The following is a 22,751-nucleotide window of genomic DNA, read 5'->3' on the forward strand; positions in this document are numbered from 1 at the left end:
GGCCATCCCGAAACCGTAAGACAGTCCATAGCGGACCACCCCTTGCTGCCCGGAGATCAGACTGCGGTCTGATTCCTGGGAGTTTCACTGGGCCTTGATCGCCGGCGAGTGCCGCTGGGACGAACTTCCCTGGCTGAACAAGGGATCGCCAGAAGTGCGAGATGCAAGGCGGGAAGGTCTGTGCCGCGAACCCCGGAGAAAGGTGGAGCAAGGCAGGGGTGGGGCCCAGGGTCCCCCTCTCCATTTCGCCAATGGCTCCCACAACGACTCCCGGCGTGCCGTGCGTGCACCGCGCCTGGCTAGCTCTGCGCCTGCGCGCTGCATGCTGACGGGGGGGGGCGGTGGGACATGCCACACCCTCCTTGATCAGCGAGGGAGTGGGTTCGAGGTGGCGCGCTCTGTGGACCATGCTTGGCCCAGTGAGCTCGAGCTTCTGTCTCCGCGCTTCCTACCCCCAGTTCACTATATCTTCTAGAAATTGTAAATGTCCTTTGCCTCGTGGTCCTGCACAGCTCTGCGTCCTCGTTTTCCCACCAGTCGGTCCTAACAGTTAACGGATGGCCTTCCAGGGATGTTTGCATTTTAAGAGCGCACCAGGTGGAGCGAAGGCTGTGGCATTTTTAAGTCGTCAGAGTCACCTGGGGAGCTTCCCAAGTGTAACACGCACTTCCCCCGGTCAGTCCTAGAGCCACCTTATTAACCAATGGCGAAAAGGGCTGAGAATCTTTCACAAGCAGCAAAACTCAAGAGCGTTAAAGATTGAGAGCCACTGCTAAGGTCCTAAGGAAGGTGGCACATCAGGTGGGACGTTATATCACCTTGACAGTGTTCAGCCTTCTCACTTCCAAGTGGGATTTTAGAAGTTTTTTCTGTAAAATGTTAAGAGACAATATAAAAGCAGGTGGTAAAGCGCTTGCTTAGTACACATCAAGCTCTGGGTTCGATCCCCAGCACCGCAAAATAAATTAATAAATAATAAAATTTACTGGTCTCAGCACACGCCTTCAACACTCTGGGAGGATAAGAGAGTTGCAACTTTGAACCTAATCTGGGTAATTTAGCGATTTAGCGACCTTCTCACAAAATTAAAAAAACGGGGATGTAGCTCAGTGTGAAGACCTTGGGTTCAATACCCAGTACTTAAAAGCCGGAGTAATCAGACAGGTACTGGAATTCCAGGTGCACTGATGTAATGGACACTACTTGGATTTAAAATTTAACTTTACAAGTGCAAAAAAGAATGGAATGGTTTACAATAGTGCCCTCTTACCTGTGGTTTCTCTTTCCGTGGCTCGTTACTTGTAGTCAGCCGTGGTCAAAAAATATTAAATGGAAAATTCCAAAACTAAAAAACCCCGGCCGGAGATTTAGCTCAGTGATACCGCACCTGCCTTGCAAGCACAAGGTCATGAGTTCGATCCCCGGTACCAAAAAAAGGAAAAAACCAACCAAACAAAAAACTCTACCAAGCTAGTCTTCTTGGCAGGCAAGACCCTGGAAACACAGTCTCTCCCAGAGTGAGCCCCAGTCCCAAGTGCAAAAGTCTACCTTGTCCTGAAAGCACCTCTTGTGGGATATGTGAAGATGGTCCTGGGGCACAGACAGAGCAAGTGACCTTTAAAAAGGAGATTTGGGTGACCACAATTGGATTTTATACTTGGAGACGCATGCCTGTCCTTAGTAGTGTAGGGCTGGGGAAAGCAGGTTCAGAGAGCAGTTTGGTGTCCCAGGGTGTCCGAAGGGAGAGGGAACTTTGGTGAAGTGTCTGTAGTCAGAGAAGTGGTCGTTGTGTGATCCGAGAATTTCCATTAAGTTCTCTCTTATTCATATAAATATATGTCTCTGGGAACATTTATGAGTGCCAATCACCAGTGACTCTTGGGTCCCCCTTTGAAATGCTGATTACCCAAGAACCAGCAGAGAAACAACTTTATATATGAGAGATCACACTCAGCCACCTCCTGGGAGAAAGTTAACAAGAGAAATGTGGGCAAGGCAGACCAGAGAGCCCGTACCATGACCAATGAAGGTAGGGGATCATTAATCTGTCCTGATCAATTGTTGCTACTTAGGAAACTGAATCCACTGCCTCCAGAGTTTTTAAAGAAAAAAATGACAACAAATATGTAAACGAAATGGCTTGATTTTTAAATGTTGACAATTGAAACATTTTAAAATATGGAGGCTCCCTGACTTACAATAGGATTGCATACCAGTAAACCCATAATAAATTGGAACAACTCTACCTCAAAGTACATTTAATGTTCTCCTTGATCACAGAGCTGCAGTTTGCTGCCACTGCCCAAAGTTTTGAGGGAAAATTATACTATATATATATATATATATATATATATATATATATCTCAATCACTGATATTGGAGAAATATTAGCCCCCAACCTGTTAGATGTCAAATGTGCCAGGTCTATGGTCCCACAGCATGGAGGAATGAAGTCGTGAACCACACAAAGGGAGTTAGGAGAGTTTTAAACTTTTTCAGGTCTCACTGTGCAGTTCAGGCCGGCCTCCGACTCACTGTGATCCTCCTGCCTCAGCCTCTCAGGATTATAGGCATGCTCCACGACACCTGGTGAAGTTAGGAGAGTTTTATTGGCAATAAGCTCCAGAGAGCTCCTGGATTTCTGGGAAGGGTCCTGAATGGGGTGGCCATTGAGGCCCTTTGTTGGGGGTGATTTATACAGCAAAAATCACGATGTGGGTACTCTGAAAAATGGAGGAGGAATGAGACCACCCAAAAATGCTGGCTGAAGGCAATATGAGGCACAGACTATTCACCTGGGTGCAGGTCAACTGAGGGTGACAAGGCCATCAGTGGTAAACAAAGAAAAGGCAGGGGATTGGGAAGGGGTCTGTCACATACGTACAGGGGTCAGAGCAAATATTTGTGATCAGGGTCTGTGCAGCGGTCTAGGCAGATGTATGGATGTTAGCCAGTAACTTGCTGCTGCGGAGATGTTGTGCTGAATATTGTAGTCTTATCACTTTTCTGTAACATCCCATTCTGTGTTCTATCTGCTCAAAGACGGCACAGCCGGCATCTGGTCTTTAGCCACCTAAAGGAGCGGCATGTTTTTGCTGAGGGCTGCAGTGTTTTTATATCTGCTAAAATTGTAGCTTGCAATTAAACAACATATTCATTAAACAGGTCATGGCCAGATCAAGCCTGACAGGTACAATATGGGTCCAACTACAATCAACCTGTAGGATTACAAGTATTACCGCTTAGTTAATGTTGACCCAATAAGGAAAGGAATCATGTGTCAAGGATATATGGAAAGGACAAAGGCATTTTGGGGAATGGAGGGTCCATATCCTCTGGTCACCCACCTGTGGAGAGCGGTGTTAGCCATAGAGGCTCCTGACTCTATCTCTGCATCTTTCTTTTTCTTCATCCTCACTCCCCCATTCAGGTGCTGTTCGACAAGTGATGGCTGGCTCCGTCACGGGTGGCGCCTGAACAGGGACCTGAATACGGGGGACCATAGTGAAGGACACCGCGGATCGTGAGCTCGGATAAGTAAATTAAGGGCGGTGAATACACTCGGGAGTAACAAGATGGGTATTGGTAATAGCAGAATGCTTTTTGAACATATGCTTAAAAATATGCTTCACGCTCATGGAGCAAAGGTAGGGCATCAACCATTATGTAATTTTTTAGAATTTGTAGAGAAAGTTTGTCCTTGGTTCTCTGAAGAAGGCACAGTAGATTTAGAAGTATGGAATAAGGTAGGAAAGCGACTTCAGGACTATTACTATGGTCATGGACCCACTAAAATCCCTGTAGATGCTTTTAGTTTATGGGCTTTAATTAGAGATAGTTTGGATCCTCGGTATGAGGGAGAGAGGGTTGAAGGACCCTCCTCAAATCCTTCCTCGGAGGAGCCTGACAAGGCTGGTGTTCCCGAGGTTGTCCCTCCACCTCCTATAGAAAGTGAAACTAAGCCAGCTGCTCCGCCAGTATATGCTGAGGCAGAGCCTGCACTAAGGAAGGGGTTTTTTTCCGGATGAGGGACCCCTAAACCCGGGAGATGCTGATGATTTGGAAGAAGAGGCTGCTAGGTATAACAATGAGGACTGCCTCCCCCCCGCCCCCAATCACAGCCGTGGCCAGGAAAACCGAAAAATCCAGACAGCCAGCGAATGAGGACGTGACCAAAATGATTACTAGATTGGAAAAGAGATTGGAGTCTCTTTGTCAGCAGTGGCAGACAGGCTTAACGGTGGAAGAGGAAGACCAGAAGACTCAGGGCGAGGGAGGAATAGTTCCTAGTATAATTGCTGGTCTTGATCCCCCGCCAGTTGCAGGTCCAAGATTAATGAAAAAAACTGACCCTCTTATAGCCATGATTAAACATCCCCCAGGACCCAGGCCTTTGTCTGTCAACTCTCAGTCTCTGTCGCCATTACAAGCTACCCTGCAACATGTGGTTGACAGAGGGGAAGATACCCAGGGCTTTCATTTAGCTTGTCCAGTATTTGAGGAAGCTGACGCTCAAGGGAATATGGTCAGAATCCATCGGCCGATATCTTTTAAGCAACTCAAAGAGTTAAAAATGGCATGTGCGCAATATGGCCCTACCGCACCTTTTACTCAGGCTATGTTAGAATCGTTGAGCATGGAGGCGCTGCCTCCTGGAGATTGGAAACACCTTGCTAAGGCATGCCTGTCTGGGGGAGATTACCTCCTTTGGAAAACAGAATTTTCCGAGCAGTGTCAAAGAACAGCTGAATTAAATCGGGCTAATAGGAATGATATTGATTATGACATGCTGGCAGGAGAAGGGCAATATGCGGACCTCGCCAATCAATTATTGTTTCCTGCAGGAGTATATGCACAGGTCAATACCGCTGCCAAGTGGGCATGGCAGAAGCTGCCTTCTACAGGTAGGCAGACAGAAGATTTATCCAAAATTAGGCAGGGACCTGATGAGCCTTTTCAAGACTTTGTAGCCAGGTTAATGCAGACTGCCAGTAGATTGCTGGGAGATTCCGATGCAGGATTGTTACTGGTCAAACAACTGGCTTATGAAAATGCCAATACCGCCTGTCAGGCAGCCCTAAGACCATTTAGAAAGAAAGGCACCATTTCAGACTATATTAGAATGTGTGCTGACATTGGGCCTGCTTATACTCAGGGCCTTGCCATGGCAGCTGCTTTGCAAGGAAAAACAGTTAAAGAAGTGTTGTTCCAACAACAAAAGAGAAATCCCAAAGGCAGGGTTCTGGGTCTGCCAGGGAGTTGTTTTAGATGTGGTGAAATAGGCCATCAGGTGTGGCAATGTCCCAATAAGACTCCTCCAGCCAATTCAAACAAGGCAGGGAAAGAAAATGGGCCTAGATTGTGTCCCAAATGCAAAAGAGGCAATCATTGGGCTAATGAGTGTAAATCTAAAAAGGATGCCATGGGAAATATTCTCCCGCAGGGAAACGGGAGGAGGGGCCCGCCCCAGGCCCCGCGACAATGTTATGGGGCACTTCAAACATTCGTTCCCCAGCAAGGAAATCCGTTCAGGACCTTTTCAGAGCAACCGCAGGTGGCATAGGACTGGACCTCAGTCCCTCCGCCTTCACAGTATTAACCCCAGAAATGGTCATGCAGGCTCTACCTACCGGAGTTTATGGGCCCTTACCATCAGGGATGATGGGATTGCTTTTAGGTCGAAGTAGCGCTACTATGAATGGTATTTTGGTTGTTCCTGGGGTCATAGATGGGGATTTCACTGGAGAAATTAAAATCATGACTCATTCACCTACTGGGATTTCTGTGATACAAGCAGAACAACGTATAACGCAGCTGCTGTTGCTCCCTCAAATACTAACAAATAAAGCAGCAAAAAGAGAAAAAAGAGGAGATGTTGGATTCGACTCTTTAGATGTTTATTGGTTATGGTCTATAGGAACCCAACGACCTGTGCTCACCCTGACCATTGATAGGAGAAATTTTCAGGGTCTACTGGACACTGGGGCTGACGTCTGAGTTCTAACTGCAGACCAATGGCCTACGGCGTGGCCTAAACAATCAACAATGACACAATTACAAGGAATAGGTCAAAGCCGAAGTACTGAACAGAGTAGTGATATGTTATTTTGGAAAGATGCCGAGGGTCATCAGGGTAGATTCCAGCCGTATATCGTGCCGGGGCTGCCAGTTAATTTATGGGGCAGAGATGTTATGAAAGAAATGGGGGTGTATTTATATAGTCCTAGTGAACAGGTCACCCACCGAATGTTTGAACTAGGGCTTTTACCTAATCAAGGCTTGGGAACTAAAGGTCAGGGGATACAGGAGCCTTTAATGCCGATCAAATGACCTCCAAAAACAGGCTTAGGGTGTTTTTAAAGGAGGCCACTGATCAGCCTGTACTCCACGCAGATCCCATTACTTGGAAAAGTGAGGAACCTGTGTGGGTGGATCAGTGGCCTCTCACCGAGGAAAAAATTAAAGCTGCTGAGCAGTTAGTACAGGAACAGCTCGATAGCGGACATGTAGCTCCTTCTAATTCTCCTTGGAACTCTCCTATCTTTGTCATTAAGAAAAAATCGGGGAAATGGAGATTATTACAAGATCTTAGAAAAGTCAATCAGACTATGGAAGTAATGGGAGCCTTGCAACCAGGATTGCCTATGCCATCAGCTTTGCCTAGAAATACTTATAAAATCATTGTAGATTTAAAGGATTGTTTTTATACTATTCCACTTGCTCCTGAAGATTGTAAGCGATTTGCTTTTAGCGTACCCTCAACAAATTTTAAGGAGCCTATGAAGAGATATCATTGGAAAGTATTGCCTCAGGGTATGGCTAATAGTCCTACTTTGTGTCAGAAATTTGTAGCTCAGGCAGTAAATAAAATTAGGCAAATATATCCCCAAATCTATATTGTTCATTATATGGATGATATACTTTTAGCTCATGGACAAGAAGGCCTCTTATTAACAGCCTATGCTCATTTACAACAAGCTCTGAGGGATCAAGGATTAGTGATTGCACTGGAAAAGGTTCAGACTGAACCGCCATATTCCTATTTAGGACATAAGTTATATCTCAAATCCATATTACCTCAGAAGGTTCAAATTAGGAAAGACAATTTACACACTTTGAATGATTTTCAGAAATTGTTAGGAGATATTAATTGGCTTAGGCCATATTTAAAACTCTCCACCGGAGAATTGAAACCTTTATTCGATATCCTCCGGGGAGATTCTGATCCTACATCTGTTAGAAAATTAACTGAAGAAGGTCGGATGGCCTTGTGTGAGGTAGAACAAGCTATAGAACGACAGCAAGTTCAATATATAGATTATGCTCGAGGATGGGCTGCCTATGTTCTGGCGACAGCACATGCTCCCACTGCCGTTTTATGGCAAGAAGGTCCCTTGCTTTGGTTGCATTTGCCTGTTTCTCCAGCCAGAGTGTTAACTCCCTATTATGAATCTGTGGTGTGCCTAGTTCATATGGCATGGGAGGAATCTCAAAACTATTTTGGAGCAGAGCCTTCCTTAATTGGAGTCCCGTTTACCAAACAACAGTTAGATTGGCTATTCCAAAATGTGGACATGTGGGCCATTGCTTTTGCACATTACTCTGGATGTATAGATAACCATCTCCCCAAGGATAAATTATTGCAATTTGTTAATATTCATGCGTTGGTGTTTCCCAAGATTATGAAACAGGAACCCATAAAAAATGCTCAAGTGGTTTTCACTGATGGGTCTTCCAATGGTATTGCGGCATATGTTATTCAGGGAAAGCCACAGATTGTTCATACAGCCCCCACCTCCGCTCAGATTGTTGAGCTTTGTGCCATCGCTGCGGTATTTGAACTTTTGGCCCATTATTCTTTTAGTTTGTATACAGATAGTCATTATATTGTTAAAGCTTTACAGGTGCTTGAAACAGTTGCTTATATTGATGCTGCCAATAATCAAATACAGGAGCTCTTTGCTCAGATACAACAGTGCATACCTGCCCGGACCTGTCCTTGTTATGTGGGTCACATTAGGGCTCATTCTGGGCTTCCCGGACCCCTGGCAAAGGGAAATGATCTTGCAGATCAGGCTACACGGCTAGTAGCTTTCAGTCAATTGGAATTAGCTCAGCAGTCTCACGCTCTACATCATCAAAATAGCCACAGCTTAAGGAAGCAATTCCATATAACTCGGGAAGCCACTCGACAAATAGCTAAGCAATGTTCTGCCTGTCCTATACATCATTCTGTCCCTCATTATGGGGTAAATCCCCGCGGCCTTAAACCTAATCAGTTATGGCAAATGGATGTTACCCATATTGCTGAATATGGAAAACAGAAATATATACATGTAAGTATTGATACCTTTTCGGGATTTATTATGCCCACCGCACAAACTGGAGAAGCTACGAAACATGTGATAGCCCATTGTTTAACATGCTTTGCCACAACTGGGGTCCCTATCGTTCTTAAAACTGATAATGGCACGGGATATACTAGTAAAGCTTTTCAAATCTTTTGTAAACAGATGGGTATCGCCCATAAGACAGGTATTCCTTATAACCCACAAGGCCAAGGGATTGTGGAAAGAGCCCATGGTGCTCTGAAAAATCAATTGCAAAAAATAAAAAAGGGGGAGTTATACCCTTTATCCCCACAGAATTATTTACATCATGCTCTCTTCATCCTGAACTTTTTGATTGTGGATGCTCATGGATTGACTGCAGCAGAACGGCTGTGGCATCCTAAAACTAAATCATCATATGCTCAAGTGAGGTGGAAAGATCCCCTCACGGGTGTATGGAGTGGCCCCGACCCGGTATTAATATGGGGACTAGGGCATGTTTGTGTTTTCCCGCAGGACGCTGAAGGTGCCAGGTGGCTGCCTGAAAGATTGGTCCGTTTTGCGGGAAATTCCCCTGTCCCTTAGGATGATCCTGACAACTGTCCTGCTGATAAATCTAATGATGATGCTTAATGAGAAGGTTTATTGGACTTATGTACCTGATCCACCTGTTGTACATCCAACGAGCTGAAAAAATGGAGAAGTAATGGTATGGGTGAACAATACCAGGCTGTTGGATGAGCCAGCAGCACCTGACAAGAACGAGGTCCGATTGTTCAACTATACGGGATCAGAAACTGGAATCCCCATATGTTTCTTCAAAATCAACAGAACTGATTGTATAAGACTGAGCGCTCGCATCCTGGCAGGAAGGCAGGTAGATCAATGCAAAGGCAGGATCACTGGAGTCCATCTACATCTACCTGTGGGTATAGAGACCACTGGTGTAGTGCATCCAACTTTTAAGGCTCCAATGGGACTGTTCCATAGAAGAGATGTGTGGTGGATGCCCCTGTGAGATATAGTATTACTGGATTTGATACTTATGTTTTGGACTGGTCTGAAAATTCTTGTCATCCCAAAAGAAATGTCACTGCATATGTCATGTGCTCTTAGGTATTGCTTGTAGGAAATATTAGTGTTCAGAAAGATTATGATTATTATAATGTAATTTATTTCAATTGTCAAATAAGCAATTGTGTCACCCGAACAGAAAATCAGATAATGGTTTTGCGAATGTGTTCTTAGATTTGGATATTATAGATCTCCAAAATGCAGAACCCCTAAAATTTGATGCGGCCCAGGCTGCACAGGATTTTATCGAACAAATTAGAAAAGTTCTGCCATCTACATCTGCAATTACGCGGTAACTCATTTCCATAGTAATTATTGGAGGAGGGCTGCCTCTTACATGCATGATCCTTCTGGCGCTACTACAGATGTTTATGCATTCTTTAATGAGGATGGCTGGAAGTATTCATGGTCTACAATTACATGCTACACCGCCTAAACCCATGGTGTAATTCCCTGCAGAGGCTGGTAGTCAATGATGGGTAAGAGGAATACAGGAAATCACCAACCTAAGACAGAGCAAGAGTACTGTGATGCTCTTGACTCCATGATGGGTAAGGGATTTCTTTATATTCCTCACCTAAGACAGGCACAGCCTATCTGCGTGATCAAGGGACCTTGATCATAATATATAAAATGGGGAGATGTGGAGAGCCGTGTTAGCCATAGAGGCTCCCGACTCTATCTCTGCATCCTCACTCCCCCATTCAGGTGCTGTTCGACAAGTGACGGCTGGCTCCGTCAACCACCTGGGCGGCTGATGCCTAGCTGGACTTACTGGACCAGGTGGTGCTAATTACAGTATAATCTCAAGTCACTGTTTATCTTTTAGGGAGGCATGTAGGGCTGGCCATTGCATCTTTATCTTGAGGCATGGCCTTCTTCAGATGTACCCTCAGCCACCATTCTGATGTCTTCTTTTCTGCTGACTTCCTTGAGAGCCCAGTCCCTCCCTGACTGTATATTTCTATCTAACTTAGCTGCCTATAGTATCACTACCCTGGGAAAAGATCAAAATCAAGTCTGGTTTCTAAGCCAAATACCTATCACTTACGCACCATCCTAAGTCAGGAACCTTCTGTGTAGACTAACCAACACCTGAGCGGCAGATAAGATTCTATGGGCTGTCAACGGCAACCTGACCTTTAGGGTGAATTGGCATGCCTGCCAGCTATTTTTATGAGGCCAGCTGGCAGTCTGCAGGAGTGGTGCATGGAGGTAGGAGATGGACACCAAACCATCCAAGATAGAATTCTTGGTCTTTCTGCCACTGCTGGAAGGAATCTCTGCTGTCATTTTAGGGCAAGCCTTTGTTGTCCAAGCAGAGGAGCTAAAGACTAGGGAATGCAGAGATTTGTCCAGGTCACAGATCTGGTTCCTGCACTGGGTCCAGACCCCAGCTGTGTCAGCACACACCATGCCAGCTGCCCAAGATGCCAGACCTGGCTCTGTCACTATCATAGAGAGCTAAGTTAGTTAAAAATATAGGCAGTCAGGCCTATGGGTAGGCCCTTCAAGAAGCCAGTGCACAAGATAAAAACACACGTAGTGGGTAGAGGCACATTGCTTAAAGGCCAGGCCTCAAGACAAAGATGAAATTACTACATCTACTTCCCCAGGGAGAAACAATAATGATCGCTATTCTGAATAGGCATCCATCACCTGTGTGGGGTACCAAGACCTTAACCCATCTTTTCCAGGAAAGGTCCTTGTCCTTTACATGACTTCTTCCCCATTGAATCAATATTACCTAAGCGACTATACGTACAATCTTATTAGTCAACCATAGTTTTGTCCTACCTTATATCCACCTCATGATTTCTTACCCATCCTCTATAAAGCCTCCCCTATAAATGGAGTCCTTGGCAGCCCACTATCTGGGTCTCCTTCTGTCCTAGACAGAAGCTGTCTTTCCCTCAATAAATATTTCCTACTCTTCCCTTAAATTGTTCTTTTTTTTTTTTTTTTTTTTGGTACCAGGGATCGAACTCGGGACCTTTCGAGGCAGGCACCGGAACCACTGAGCTAAATCTCTGGCCCTACCTTACATTGTTCTTAAAAATTTATTCTTCAGGGCTGGGGATTTAGCTCAGTGATTTCATTGCCTGTTGAGCAAGCACAAGGACCCGAGTTCAATTCCTGGTATCAAAAAAAAAAATTATTCTTCAATTTTAGAGAACACAAACTCAGACATCTAACAGGTTGCAAGTTACATCTATTTCCCCTGTATCATTCCTAGATCATCACTGTGCTGGGTGTTTTTTTTTCTTGGTACTGGGAATCGAACTCGGGTCTTTACACTTGCGCAGCAGGTGGCGAAACCACTGAGCTAAATCCCCGGCCCACTGTGATGGGTCTTGAGGGTCCCTGTGGCTGAAATAAGGAACCTATCCTGTCCTTTGAAAAGAAGTTTGGAGGCTTGCTGACTTTTCTCACAGAAAAATAATTTTCAGAATGCATCAGTAAGTAAGAGGCAAGATAAAGGTTTATTAGGCAGATATACAATATAAGATGCACCTAAGGGGGAGTGCCAGGGCTCAAAGAGATGAGGCACAGTACAGTTGGGAACTGTTTTTTATGTGTTTTCTTTGGTGGAAATCTGAAATTTGATCATCTATAATCTTAATTTTGTCTAGTGGGTGGGAGAGGATGGCCCACCCACAGTGAGATAATGGACTTTTCATAGGGAAACCCCAAAAGGGTGATTCCTTCATGGGTAAAAGAGGACCATTTGCAAGTAAAAAGGGAAAGGGCAGACACATTTGTAGGTGAAAGGGAGTTGCCCAGGTTTACTCTGTTTTGGAAGAAAAGAGAAAAAAATAAACTGAGTTTGTATTCTGAAGCTGCATTTTTTTCTTCAAAACAGTTTTTTAAATCTGGATTTCCTTTTTCTCCTTCTTACCTAGTTTTCACTTCTGTCCTACCTACCTCTGCTCCACTAGGAGCAAGAGAAAACTCCCACAAGTTGGCAAGGGATGGCCTTTCTGACCAGAGTCAAAGTTCCCCTGGTGCCTGTTGAGCGCTGCTTCCCCATTGGCTCATGGGATCCACGCCTTCAGGGTTCTTCCCTTCCTTGCAACTCTGTGAGAAGGCACTTCTCTTGGGAGACCAAGGATCACCACAGCACCATGACTGAGTCTAGCAAGGTAAGGCAGGCACTTGAAAGCTGCTGCTACCCATGGAGCCACTCCACCCTCAGGAACTCCTGCCCAGCATAACTGGGAATCAAGGGGTCTCACGAGACTCTCAGGGCCCCTGACCAGAGAGCTCTGAGTCAGCACAGAGTTGCCTAGACAGACCTGGCGAAGGAGGCCCAGCATAATGAGAAGAAACAGGTGGCTCAGAGGCCCTGAGCTGGTGTCTGAGACCTCCTTTCTGTTGAGTTCCTGAGGCTAGAAATCCACCCACCCTGGATTAATGTGTCCCCCTTCCCTCTCTCTCCTCAGCCCGTTCTCTATTCCTATTTCCGAAGCTCCTGTTCTTGGAGAGTTCGAATCGGTAAGCACTGGCACCTGGGTGGGATGGGGTAGAGAAACCTCAGGTGCAAAGCTGGCCTGGGACCAAAGGGATGCTCGGTCAGACAGGGCTTCACCCCGCAACCAACCTCCGCAGTCTCCAGGATCCCCTGTCCCTGAATGGCACCTCCACCCAGGAAGTCCAACAAGAGGATACCAGGGTGAGAGGAAAGGGGCTTCCACTTCCCCGTGCTGCTCTCCAGAGCCCCTCAGCAACCGTGCTTAAAGCAGGTTCACAGAATCCAGAGGTTCCTGGTAACTGGAGGGGAAACAGCTGGCCTCCCTCACTTCTTATCTTATTTGACCTGGCAAATCAAACAGAACTGGTTGGTGTCAGCTACAGAGGATTAGAGGAACAGAAACTAGAGCCCTCTCCTTTAGTCCTAAATTGGACCCTTTGCGCCCTCAGTTTAACACCATCCTCGCCAAGGGTCATAGCCACAGCAGCTCATACTGAGGAAGTATTTGGTGCTGAGTGCTTCTTTTTAAATTATTTTATTTATTTATTTTTTCCTTTCATTTTTTGAGGCAGGGTCTCACTGTATAATTCAGGCTGGACATGAATTCACTCTGTAGCCCAGGCTGGCCTCAAACCCACAGCAATCCTCCTCCCTCAGCCTCCTGAGTGCTGGGATTGCAGATGTGTGCCATCACACCTGACTATGAGTATTTTTGTGTGCCTGATTCCCTCAACCTCAACCGCCTTAGGAGGGAGGGACTATTCTTTCTCCTGTTGTGCAGATGAGGAAACGGGAGGCAGAGGAGCATTAAATAACTTTCCACCATCTTGCAGCTGATAAGAGGTTGAGCTGGAATTTGGCCTAAATAATCTGGCTACAGAGTTTATGTTGTTTTGCTTTGGTTTGGTGCTGAGGACCAAACCCAGGGCCAAGTATGCTAACCTTTAGCATACTACACCTCCAGCCAGAGCCCATGCTTCTAACAACTACTCTTTGCTGCTTACAACATGGGGAAACTGGCACAGAGGCCCATTACTCACCCACACCCACACAGCTAACAAATAAATGTGATATGACAGTTGAACTCAAGCAGCCTGTCTCAAAAGCTTGACCCTAACAGCAAAGCCATCTTCAGTAACACCCCTCCCTGACCCCAAAATCCCACGATGGAGTTTGTGGCATCAGTAAGCAGAAGCCCTGGGTGCTAGGAGAAACTCCTCCAAGAACATGCTCCTTTCCTTGGGGCCAGAGTCTGCCCTGGCTGAGCCAGAAGCCAGAGCAGTAGGAGTGCTGTCTGTGGGACCTGCATGCCTTGGCTTCTCCCTCTGTACTCCAGCCACATTCACTGTCCCACTGTCCAGAGTGGAGGTGACCAGCACCAAGGACAAGCCTGGCCTATTCCAGACTCTCCTCACTCTGTGACATGTCCTGCTATGCCTCCACTCTTTTGCCTTTGCAGGAGAACAGCTACCTCCATATTTTAATACCCAAGTGTGCATACACACACACACACACACACACACACACACACACACACAGAGTCTTCTCCACTAAAGGGGAACACCAGGCATTTTTACTCTCTCACTGGGGTCACCACAGTGCTCCAAGACCACCAGAGAGGCTAGTGTCCACCTTGAATCTAAGGAGCCCTGAGAACAGAGAGAATGGTTTTGAGAGATTCTTCTCTAAATAGTTTTATCAGCCCATCATGCTCTGCATGACCCCCAAGCATCTTCCCTTGGCCCCTAGATCCCTTGTTAAGGGAATATTGCATGTCTCCAATAAATATACCCTGCTTATTGCTGTTCAAGGCCCTAGAGGGGCAGAGGTAAACAGAACATACTCTGCTGTCCCCAAGAGCCTGCAGTGGGCCATGACTCAATTCAGCACCACGCAGGGAGCATGAGGGCCCTGTTGGAGGCCCAGAGGGTGAGGGTTCTAAGAGGGTAAGAGGCAGAATGTACCCCTGGAATGGAGTAGTGGGTAGTGACAAAGCTGGAGACAAGGGGATAGTGCCATGCTGGGTCTTGACCATCAGCAGCATGGAGAAACCACCCTTCAGCATCCTAAAATCACCCTGGGTGGGTTCTTGGGAGTGGAGCTAGAAGTGATTTTCTGACCTCCCTGTCTGGTTTCTCCTAGCTTTGGCCTTGAAAGGCATTGACTATGAGACAGTGCCCATCAACCTCATAAAAGACGGGGGACAACAGGTAAGGAGGCTGCCCCCAGACCATACTGTGGAGTTGGACCTTGGAGAGTAACCAGCTGGGGAGGTGGGTGTCTGTCTCCAAGAAGTACACCTGTGTCCCATGGTCTCTGTGGCTGGAGAATGCTGCTGGCTGTCCCTTGTGGGACAAGGTGGTAAGTTGCATGGCAAGAGAAGCCAGGGCATGGGCCTAGGTTCCAATCTCAGTACCACACCCTAAGAGCTCCAGTGCTCCAGTGCATGTTGGTGGGTGGCAAGTGGGTCCTGGCTCCATACTGGGCTCCCTGGCCCCATACTGGGCTCCCTGGCCAGCTGGCTAGGGTGGGAGTTGCATTGGTGGCCACAGTATGAGATGCAGGGAAAATCACATAGGTAGGCCATTGGGATGAAGCCTGTAGCTCAGCAGCTGCTAGGGTTGAGATGCTTTGTGGATTCCCCGGGGATTGTCTTAGGTTTAGGAGCTAGGGGCTCCCTAGAGAAGGGAAATACAGATGGGTGGCAGGCCTGCTTGCTTGGCTCTGCTCCAGCCAACTCAGGCCAAGTGACCCAGCCCACCAGGACCTGGTCTCCACAGTTCTCTGCAGAATTCCAGACACTGAATCCCATGAAGCAGGTGCCAGCCTTGAAGATTGATGGAATCACCATTGGCCAGTCGGTAAGTATGGAGCAGTTCTGTGAATGATAGGACCCAGTGTCTCTTCCTTGCCTCTGTGTGACTAAGGCACACGTAGTAGAGGCTCAAATATTTGTCAGACAGGTTATTTGGGGGGATGAGGAGAGAGCGGAGCATATAGGAAAGCACGTTGTACAGGACAAGGTCCAAGCTAACAGTGGAGGAAGAGGAGGTTTCTGGCCCTGTCCCTTGTGGTTTGGGGGTCCCGGATCTCTCACTGCCCTCTCTGGACAGCTGGCCATCATTGAGTACCTGGAGGAGACTCGGCCCACACCACAACTCTTGCCTCAAGACCCAAAGAAGAGGGCCAATGTGCGCATGATTTCTGACCTCATCGCTGGTGGCATCCAGCCCCTGCAGGTGAGGCACTTGTACCCTGTAGCCTTGCCCCCCCACACACTCATGCCCTTACACATCAGCTGTGGCAGGTCCTCAGTGAGGTGCACAGCTTGGGGGTAGGAGTAGCAGGAGGACAGAGAGGAACTCTCAGAGACTTTGACTTAGACCATGTGGTGAAAGGGAGCAGGGATCTGAGAAATCCTCCACCCTGGTAGGTCCCCAGTTGTGTTCCAGGAAGCCCTAGGTCTCCAAGGACACATTAGAGGTGGTGAAAAGGCCAGGGTGGCAGGGAAGGAGCTGAACAGAATCGGGTCCCGGCTTCCAGCGTTTAACCCAAGCAGCCTCCTTCCATCTGTTCTCTGTCACATACATTTCATATCTCATTTTATTGCGTTTGGGGTTATTGTGCTTTAAAGATAGGTTTTGGTTTTGGTTTTTTTTAACAGTGAAAGTTTGTGGCAGCCTTTCATCCAGTAAGTCTAGTGGTGCCATTTTTCCAACAACTCAGATGATTGTTAGCATTCTTTTTAAAACAGTAAAGCATTTTTAAAATTAAGCTGTGTATATTTTTAGACATAATGATACTGCACAGGTAACAGACTATATAGTGTGTAGTTTAAATGAAATTTTATGAGCATAGGAAACCAAAATTCCGCATGACTTGCTTTATTGTCATGGTCTAGACCTAAGTCTGTAGTATCTCCCAAGTATGCTTATATTGGGATTCTCATAGTTTTTGTTTTCCCTGTACTGGAGATTAAACCAAGTCCTTTGCACTGAGCTGCATTCCCAGCCCTTTTTATTTTGAGATAAGGTCTCACTAAGTTGCTAAATTGCTCATTCTGGACTCAAACTTGGGATCCTCCTGCCTCAGTCTCCCGGAGTCCTGGGATTACAGGTGTGTGCCACCATCCCTGGCTAGTGTTTTTTTTCTTTTAAAGATTTTCATTGGTGGAACAGAAAAGCAAATATTAGGACCGTTCTTCTGTGCCAACTCCTGATTTTGTGAGAAAATAGCCCAGAAAGGTGGAGTGACTTTGCCGAGTAACACAATAGCAGGGCTGACGTCAAGGCCAGGACCCCTGTGTAACTTGTGCCCCAAGAGTCTTCTTGCTGTTTGAACAAAGCAGACTGCAACAGACCCACATCCCATTTACAGATGAGGAAACGGAAGCAGAAGTCAAATGGTTCCAGGGGTGCAAGGGTGTACCAGATTCAAACTGTCTGTGCCCATCCCCTCTGCAGCCCCGATCTACATTGAACTCCCTTTCTTCATAAGAGACCCTGTAAGGAAGAAGTGTTGTGGATGAGTGAGTTCGGACAATAGGGATGTGCCACACTCTGTGCCAGATTCGAGCCTGTTTATTATAGCCAGTAGCCGAGGGGGGCTAGTGCCCAGAAAGTTTTCTCGGCAGTGGGAAGCAGTTTGATTTCTTCTTTTAAATCATGCTTTCAGCTGGGGAGGGCTCAGGGGAGAGCAAATGGAATCTTACAGAAGCAGAATCATGCCAGGTTAGTGGGGGGTACAAGGAAGTTTCACACGCACTAGGTGAGCTACAAAACATCCTGCAACTGCAGCAAGTTTACTGCCAAGCAGGATGTGGGGGTTTGGGGCGCTTTGTTCAAGCGCAAGCACTTTGTTCAAGCACAGCTACAAAATGGCATTGAGGCACAAGATGGAGTCGGGTTAGCTATCACAGAAGCATGGGTTTGAAGGAAATGGGCCCCAGGGTATGGTCACACCTGCCATGGCCACGGTGGTAGCCTTTGTCCTGTCTTGCACAGGGCTTTCAGAGAGCTAGGGCCACTGGGGCAGCCTGAGAGGTTGGCTGCTGGGATAGCTTCTTTCCTCTAGCTTCAGGGTTGTGATGGGAGCAGAGGGGTTATGAAGTCCAGGGAAGGGCTGGACTAGGGGAAGAGCCCAAGGCAGATGGGAACTGAGCTTCCCTGAGAGGAAGAGCTTGGCTGAGGGACAGCTCCAGCCCAGTCTGAAAGCATCACAGATTTTCCTTGGGCTGCACAGAACCTGTCTGTCCTGAAGCAAGTGGGAACGGAGAACCAGCTGCCCTGGGCTCAGGAAGTCATCAGTTTTGGCTTTAACGGTGAGTCCTTACTCCTGTGAGCTGCCTCAAAGTGACCTCTTAGAGAAATTACCCTGGGGCAAAGGGTCCTGAGCATCTGACCAGCCTCCCAGGCTGTTTGGTCTTGACCATGTCATCGATGAGGATGAGGGCAGGGCTGGGAGGCAGCAGACTGGGCAGGCATTCAAGCCTGGCCTTGAGCTCCAGCACTTCTGGAAACCTCAGTACAGGAGCCCCATGGTCCTGCAGAACTGGATGATGGCTCAACTTCTGCTTCACTGCCCACACTGGCCAAACCAAGACCAGCAAAAGCCTGAACCTGTCAGTTTGAGAGCTGAGGTCTGGACTGGCTACAAGTCTCATTACCCTGCTTGGACAATTGTGGCTGGACTTGAGGAGCCCAGGCTTGTCCCCAGAAACTCACTCTAGTCCTGGCTGCAACAAATCCTCCAGCACCCATGCCCCAGCCTTCACTCAGATAACTACTCATTCCATAACTATGAAGGCCAAGGCTCAGAAAGGCTGATGTCCCCTTTCTGTGCCCAGACTGAGATGACTCATGTGGTCTCCCCACAGCTCTGGAGCAGATCCTGCAGAGCACAGCAGGGAAGTTCTGTGTCGGAGATGAGGTAAGAGTCCCCAGACCTACTCACCAGGCCTCCTCTGTGGCTCAGCCATCTCCTCCCCCTCAGGTAGGCAGGACTCACAGCTTCCTATAGAGGCTCGTGCAGGCACATGCTAAATCTCCTCTTGTCAGGATCTCTGGCCAGGCCATCAGCTTATGGGGAGCTCCTAGATCACTCCTAAGCTGCCCCAAGAGGAAGTGAGGTGCCCATATCAGAAGACTGCCCCTCTGAGACAGCAAGGTAGGCCAGGCATCCTCTGAGGGGTTAGACTAGATGATGTCTCCCTTCCCTCTCAGTTCTGAAACCCTAGGACTCAGGTACCCTTTAGTCCTACAGGCTTTGGCTCTGAACCTATAGTAGGTCTGGTTCCTTCGGTCCTGAGGCATCTGTTCCCTGCTGGGAACCCTCACTAAGGGCCTGGTAATAGCAGTTTTAACAAGCACAATATCACCAAGGGTATCAAACCTTCTCTGGCCACCCACATGGTTGGCTGGCAGGGTAGCTGGAGCTTGGCCTGAAAGCAGTGTGGCTATGGGGGATAGCCAGACACCCAGGGGAAACAAGGGTGAGAGTGGCGTGTTAGGGATGGGAAGAGACTAGTCAGATAGGAACATCAGGGGCTGGCATCCTCAGTGTAGTTGCAGTGGACACACTGAGTCTGGGGTGCTTACCCCCAACACAAAGCCACCTGGTTCCCTTTCAGGTATCCATGGCTGATCTGTGCTTAGTGCCTCAGGTAGCAAATGCTGAAAGGTAAGAGACAGTCCCGCTATCCTTCTTTCTGCTTACATCCAGCTGGGCCTTCCACTTCAGCTACTATGTGGCATCTCATGCAGACCCCTCCCAGCTGGCCAAGGGGCCCACTATGCTGGCTTACAACAACCATGTTAGCCCTGAAGAGACAGGGTAGAAAAAAAAAAAATCAATGAAATGTTTTACTAAGCGCACAGTAGCCCAGGTGATCCTGTACAGACAGTCCCTGCTCCTAAGAGGAGGTGGCTCACTTGTGGGCACTCCAAGAGCCTGCTGTCCCCAGACATAGCTCTTTGCTCTACGGAGAGCTCTACCTGTTTCCTTCTACCAGCCCTTCAATTGCATTTGAGTGAGTACCTCTCTGGAAGGCACCATGCTAAGCTAGGCATTAGAGATATGGAAATATATGACACATTCCTGCTCCCAAGAAGCTTGTGATATGTAAATGCCTGATACTAGGCTGTGCACATAGCAGGTTCTCAATAAAGAGTCATTGCTTAGAGAGAAACAGTAGGTAGCAGAGATGCTAAATAATACCACACCAGTCCTACCCATCCCCAGAGAGCTACTTGTGAATAAGGGTTCCCACAACAGGGCTGCTTCCTCGTCATTTCTTGGTCAGCCCATGGACTTTATCTAGCCCTGCCTCTGTTCCCCTCACTGCCCACTGTGTCCCTGAAAACTCTGGCTTACAAGGTGTTTCTCTCCCACAGGTTCAAGGTTGATCTCAAGCCCTACCCTATCATTAGTCGCATCAACAAGACACTGCTGGCCCTGGAGGCCTTCCAGGTGTCTCACCCCTGCCGGCAGCCAGATACACCTGCTGAGCTGAGGGCCTAGCTCCTGTGAGACCTGAGTGACTCTATTTTAAAATTTTGGCCCCATTTTAGAGTAAGGTGGCCTAGACATAGATTTTAGTTCCAAAAAAGCCCACAAGATACACTTTGGCCACCTGTCTGTGATAATGGTCAACAGTCCCCTAGCAACTAGCCTAACAACAGCTAATCGGTAGCTGCCTCAATGTCCCAGATGTTCTTTTCGATGGCCTACCACAGCTAATCAGTAGTTACCCCAATACCCCAGTATCCCAGATGTTCTTTTTGATGACTTGAACAGCCGTTTGCAGTTAAGCACACAAGGCCCAACCAATTAGGTTTAAACTTTCAAAACTTGCTAAATGCTAGCCAATTGTGTGATCTGCGTGTGATTTGAAACCCTGCGCCTTTTTAAAACCCCGCGCCTTGCTGTAACCTCTATAAAAACCCCTGGTGTTTTAGAGTCAGGGCTCTCAACCCTGACCTGCTATGTCGGTGTCAGATAAAAGTCCCTGCTCGAGCCTAAATAAACGACCCTTGTGTGTTTACATCAAAATCGGCTCCTTGGTGGTCTTTGGGGACCTTGCGATCTGGACACAACACTCCCAAACCCCGCCCCACTGGCACAAGGCAGGGCACAGGAGCAGACAGGTGCTGGGTGGACTGAAACAAGGGAGGCAGGAGACTTGAACTCTAGCCCTTGGATTTGAACTGTAGCTGTGGGTCTGCTTTCCCCCACTTCAGTCCTATCATCTGTCAAATGTCTGAAAGGACAAAAATGTTACCTGCTATCTGTGTCATGGGGTAGTCATGAAAACAAACTGATTAAAATGGTTGGCAAGTTTACCAAAGCACCACGAGGAACCTGCAGGCATCTTCTCATCCCTTATTAACAGTACTCCAGAGAACGTGCACACTGCAGTTTGGTCATTCCCAAAGCCCAGCTCTCCAACTTGTTCAGTAAGACTGAGCTGGGCTCCCAAAGACAAACACTGCCCCTAGCTGGAATCCACGTGTCTGGACTCAGGGAGGAAGTTAGCCAACCACTTGCCTGCCCTGAAAACCAGGGGCAAGGAAGAGAAATAGCCCAAAGGCCTGCTTGAGAGACAGACAAGATCTAAGAGAACAAATGTAAGAAGCAGGGAAGAAAGCATGTGGCAGTTCCCAGGGCTAGAAGTGTTCCACTCCAGCCCCAAGATGCAAGTTGGCCCTCATCTGCAGGGGCAGCATTCTCTAGTCCAGTCTGTGCATCAGGCAGTTCTGTAAACCCAGTCACAAATGGGTGTGGGAATGGGAGGCAGACTCCCCTCATGGCAGCATGAAAGCAGCTTGAGTGCAGGAGACCGGCCAGGTGACATTTCACCATGGGCTATGCTGGGGGAAGCAAGCCTACATGTTTGGCAGTGCTTGGGCAGAACTAGGTCCACCTCTTGGCAGAGTTATTGTAGGGAAACTGGTGAAACAAATGACCTTTTATGACTTACCTGAGATTTCATTTCTCCTGTATGGCTTTTAGACAGGGAGCTAAGGTTTATGTGCCTAATTCAAATGGAAGCCACCTTCTTCAACCATGTGCCCCTTTTCTCCAGCTCAGTTCTAGGGCACCTGGTTTTCCCTTCATCCTGGGGTCGTGGCCTCTCTTCTCATAAATGACCTGGGTTCCAAATTCTAGAACGACCAAAATGAGCCCGTCTTTTTTTTTTTGCTGGGATAAACCAAGGCAGGTTTGTCCCAGCAAACCCAAAGACAGAAAGGTAGATAACACAGGACAGTGATGAGGGAGACTTAGTGGTGCCTCCTGTCCTGCCCTGCTGCCATCTGAACCCTTTTCTTTGTTTTTTTTTTTTCTTCTTTTGGTACTGGGGATTGAACTCGGGTCCTTGTGCTTGCACAGCAGGCGGCGAAACCACTGAGCTAAATCCCCAGCCCCTGAACCCTTTTCTTTACTCTAGATTTGTTTGGCTATATAGGTCTCCCTTGGTCTCTCCACAAGAAACCTCTACTTGGTAATCAGCCCAGAAACCAGGAATTGTCACCTGGTTTGGATATCTGAAATGAAGGTGGGTTTTTAAAAAAGGAGAATGAACTCGAGGGGGAAAGGAGCCCCTGCACTTCGGGCATGTTCCTACAGCTCCCACTGCAGGTCCTGGACCTGGAGAGGTGAGCAGGAGCAGAGGAGCAGCAGGCCAGCTTCAGGGGCTGGCTTGACCAGCTCGGCTGCTGCTGCCATTCCTAAGACAGGAGGCAGCTGGCTCTGACCTTCACCAACAGGTGAGCCCATCTGACCCTAAAGGATTTCCAGCACTTCTCAGGTTCCCCTACCACCTTCCTCTACTCAGTCTCCAGCAAACAGAAGTCCAAGAGACATCTGCAAGTAAGAGA

General features: G+C 47.6%; 1 protein-coding gene across 7 annotated transcripts; it reads left to right on the forward strand.

Annotated features, from left to right (window-relative positions):
- Position 1: 1 nt before the first annotated feature.
- On the forward strand, positions 2-20,925 carry Gstz1 (glutathione S-transferase zeta 1). 7 transcript variants are annotated; one of them, XM_004837132.4, is made up of 11 exons: positions 2-176; positions 3,431-3,537; positions 12,308-12,547; positions 12,848-12,899; positions 15,019-15,086; positions 15,657-15,737; positions 15,990-16,115; positions 18,118-18,196; positions 18,752-18,804; positions 19,505-19,554; positions 20,268-20,925. In XM_004837132.4, the coding sequence occupies exons 3-11, from the start codon at positions 12,377-12,379 to the stop codon at positions 20,392-20,394; spliced, it is 807 nt and encodes a 268-aa protein (XP_004837189.1). In that variant the 5' UTR covers positions 2-176; positions 3,431-3,537; positions 12,308-12,376; the 3' UTR covers positions 20,395-20,925. The 7 variants fall into 7 exon arrangements, with proteins under 7 accessions (XP_004837189.1, XP_021101511.1, XP_021101505.1 ...); XM_021245852.2 differs by having other exon boundaries at positions 3,431-3,523; XM_021245846.2 differs by having other exon boundaries at positions 5-176; positions 3,431-3,647.
- Positions 20,926-22,751: the final 1,826 nt, after the last annotated feature.

The sequence above is a fragment of the Heterocephalus glaber genome, unplaced genomic scaffold (assembly GCF_053883595.1).
Source record: "Heterocephalus glaber isolate CG9 unplaced genomic scaffold, H.glaber_assembly_v1.0 deba00001608, whole genome shotgun sequence".
Classification (NCBI taxonomy): Eukaryota; Metazoa; Chordata; class Mammalia; order Rodentia; family Bathyergidae; genus Heterocephalus; species Heterocephalus glaber.

What these genes read in the sequence shown, in the direction of transcription:
- Gstz1 (XM_004837132.4), top strand. Translation starts at nt 12,377, where the DNA reads ATGGCCTTTCTGACCAGAGTCAAAGTTCCCCTGGTGCCTGTTGAGCGC. An exon ending in TAAAAGACGGGGGACAACAG is followed by an intron (nt 15,087 to 15,656) that starts GTAAGGAGGCTG and finishes TGGTCTCCACAG; the next exon opens with TTCTCTGCAGAATTCCAGAC. An exon ending in AGTTCTGTGTCGGAGATGAG is followed by an intron (nt 18,805 to 19,504) that starts GTAAGAGTCCCC and finishes GTTCCCTTTCAG; the next exon opens with GTATCCATGGCTGATCTGTG.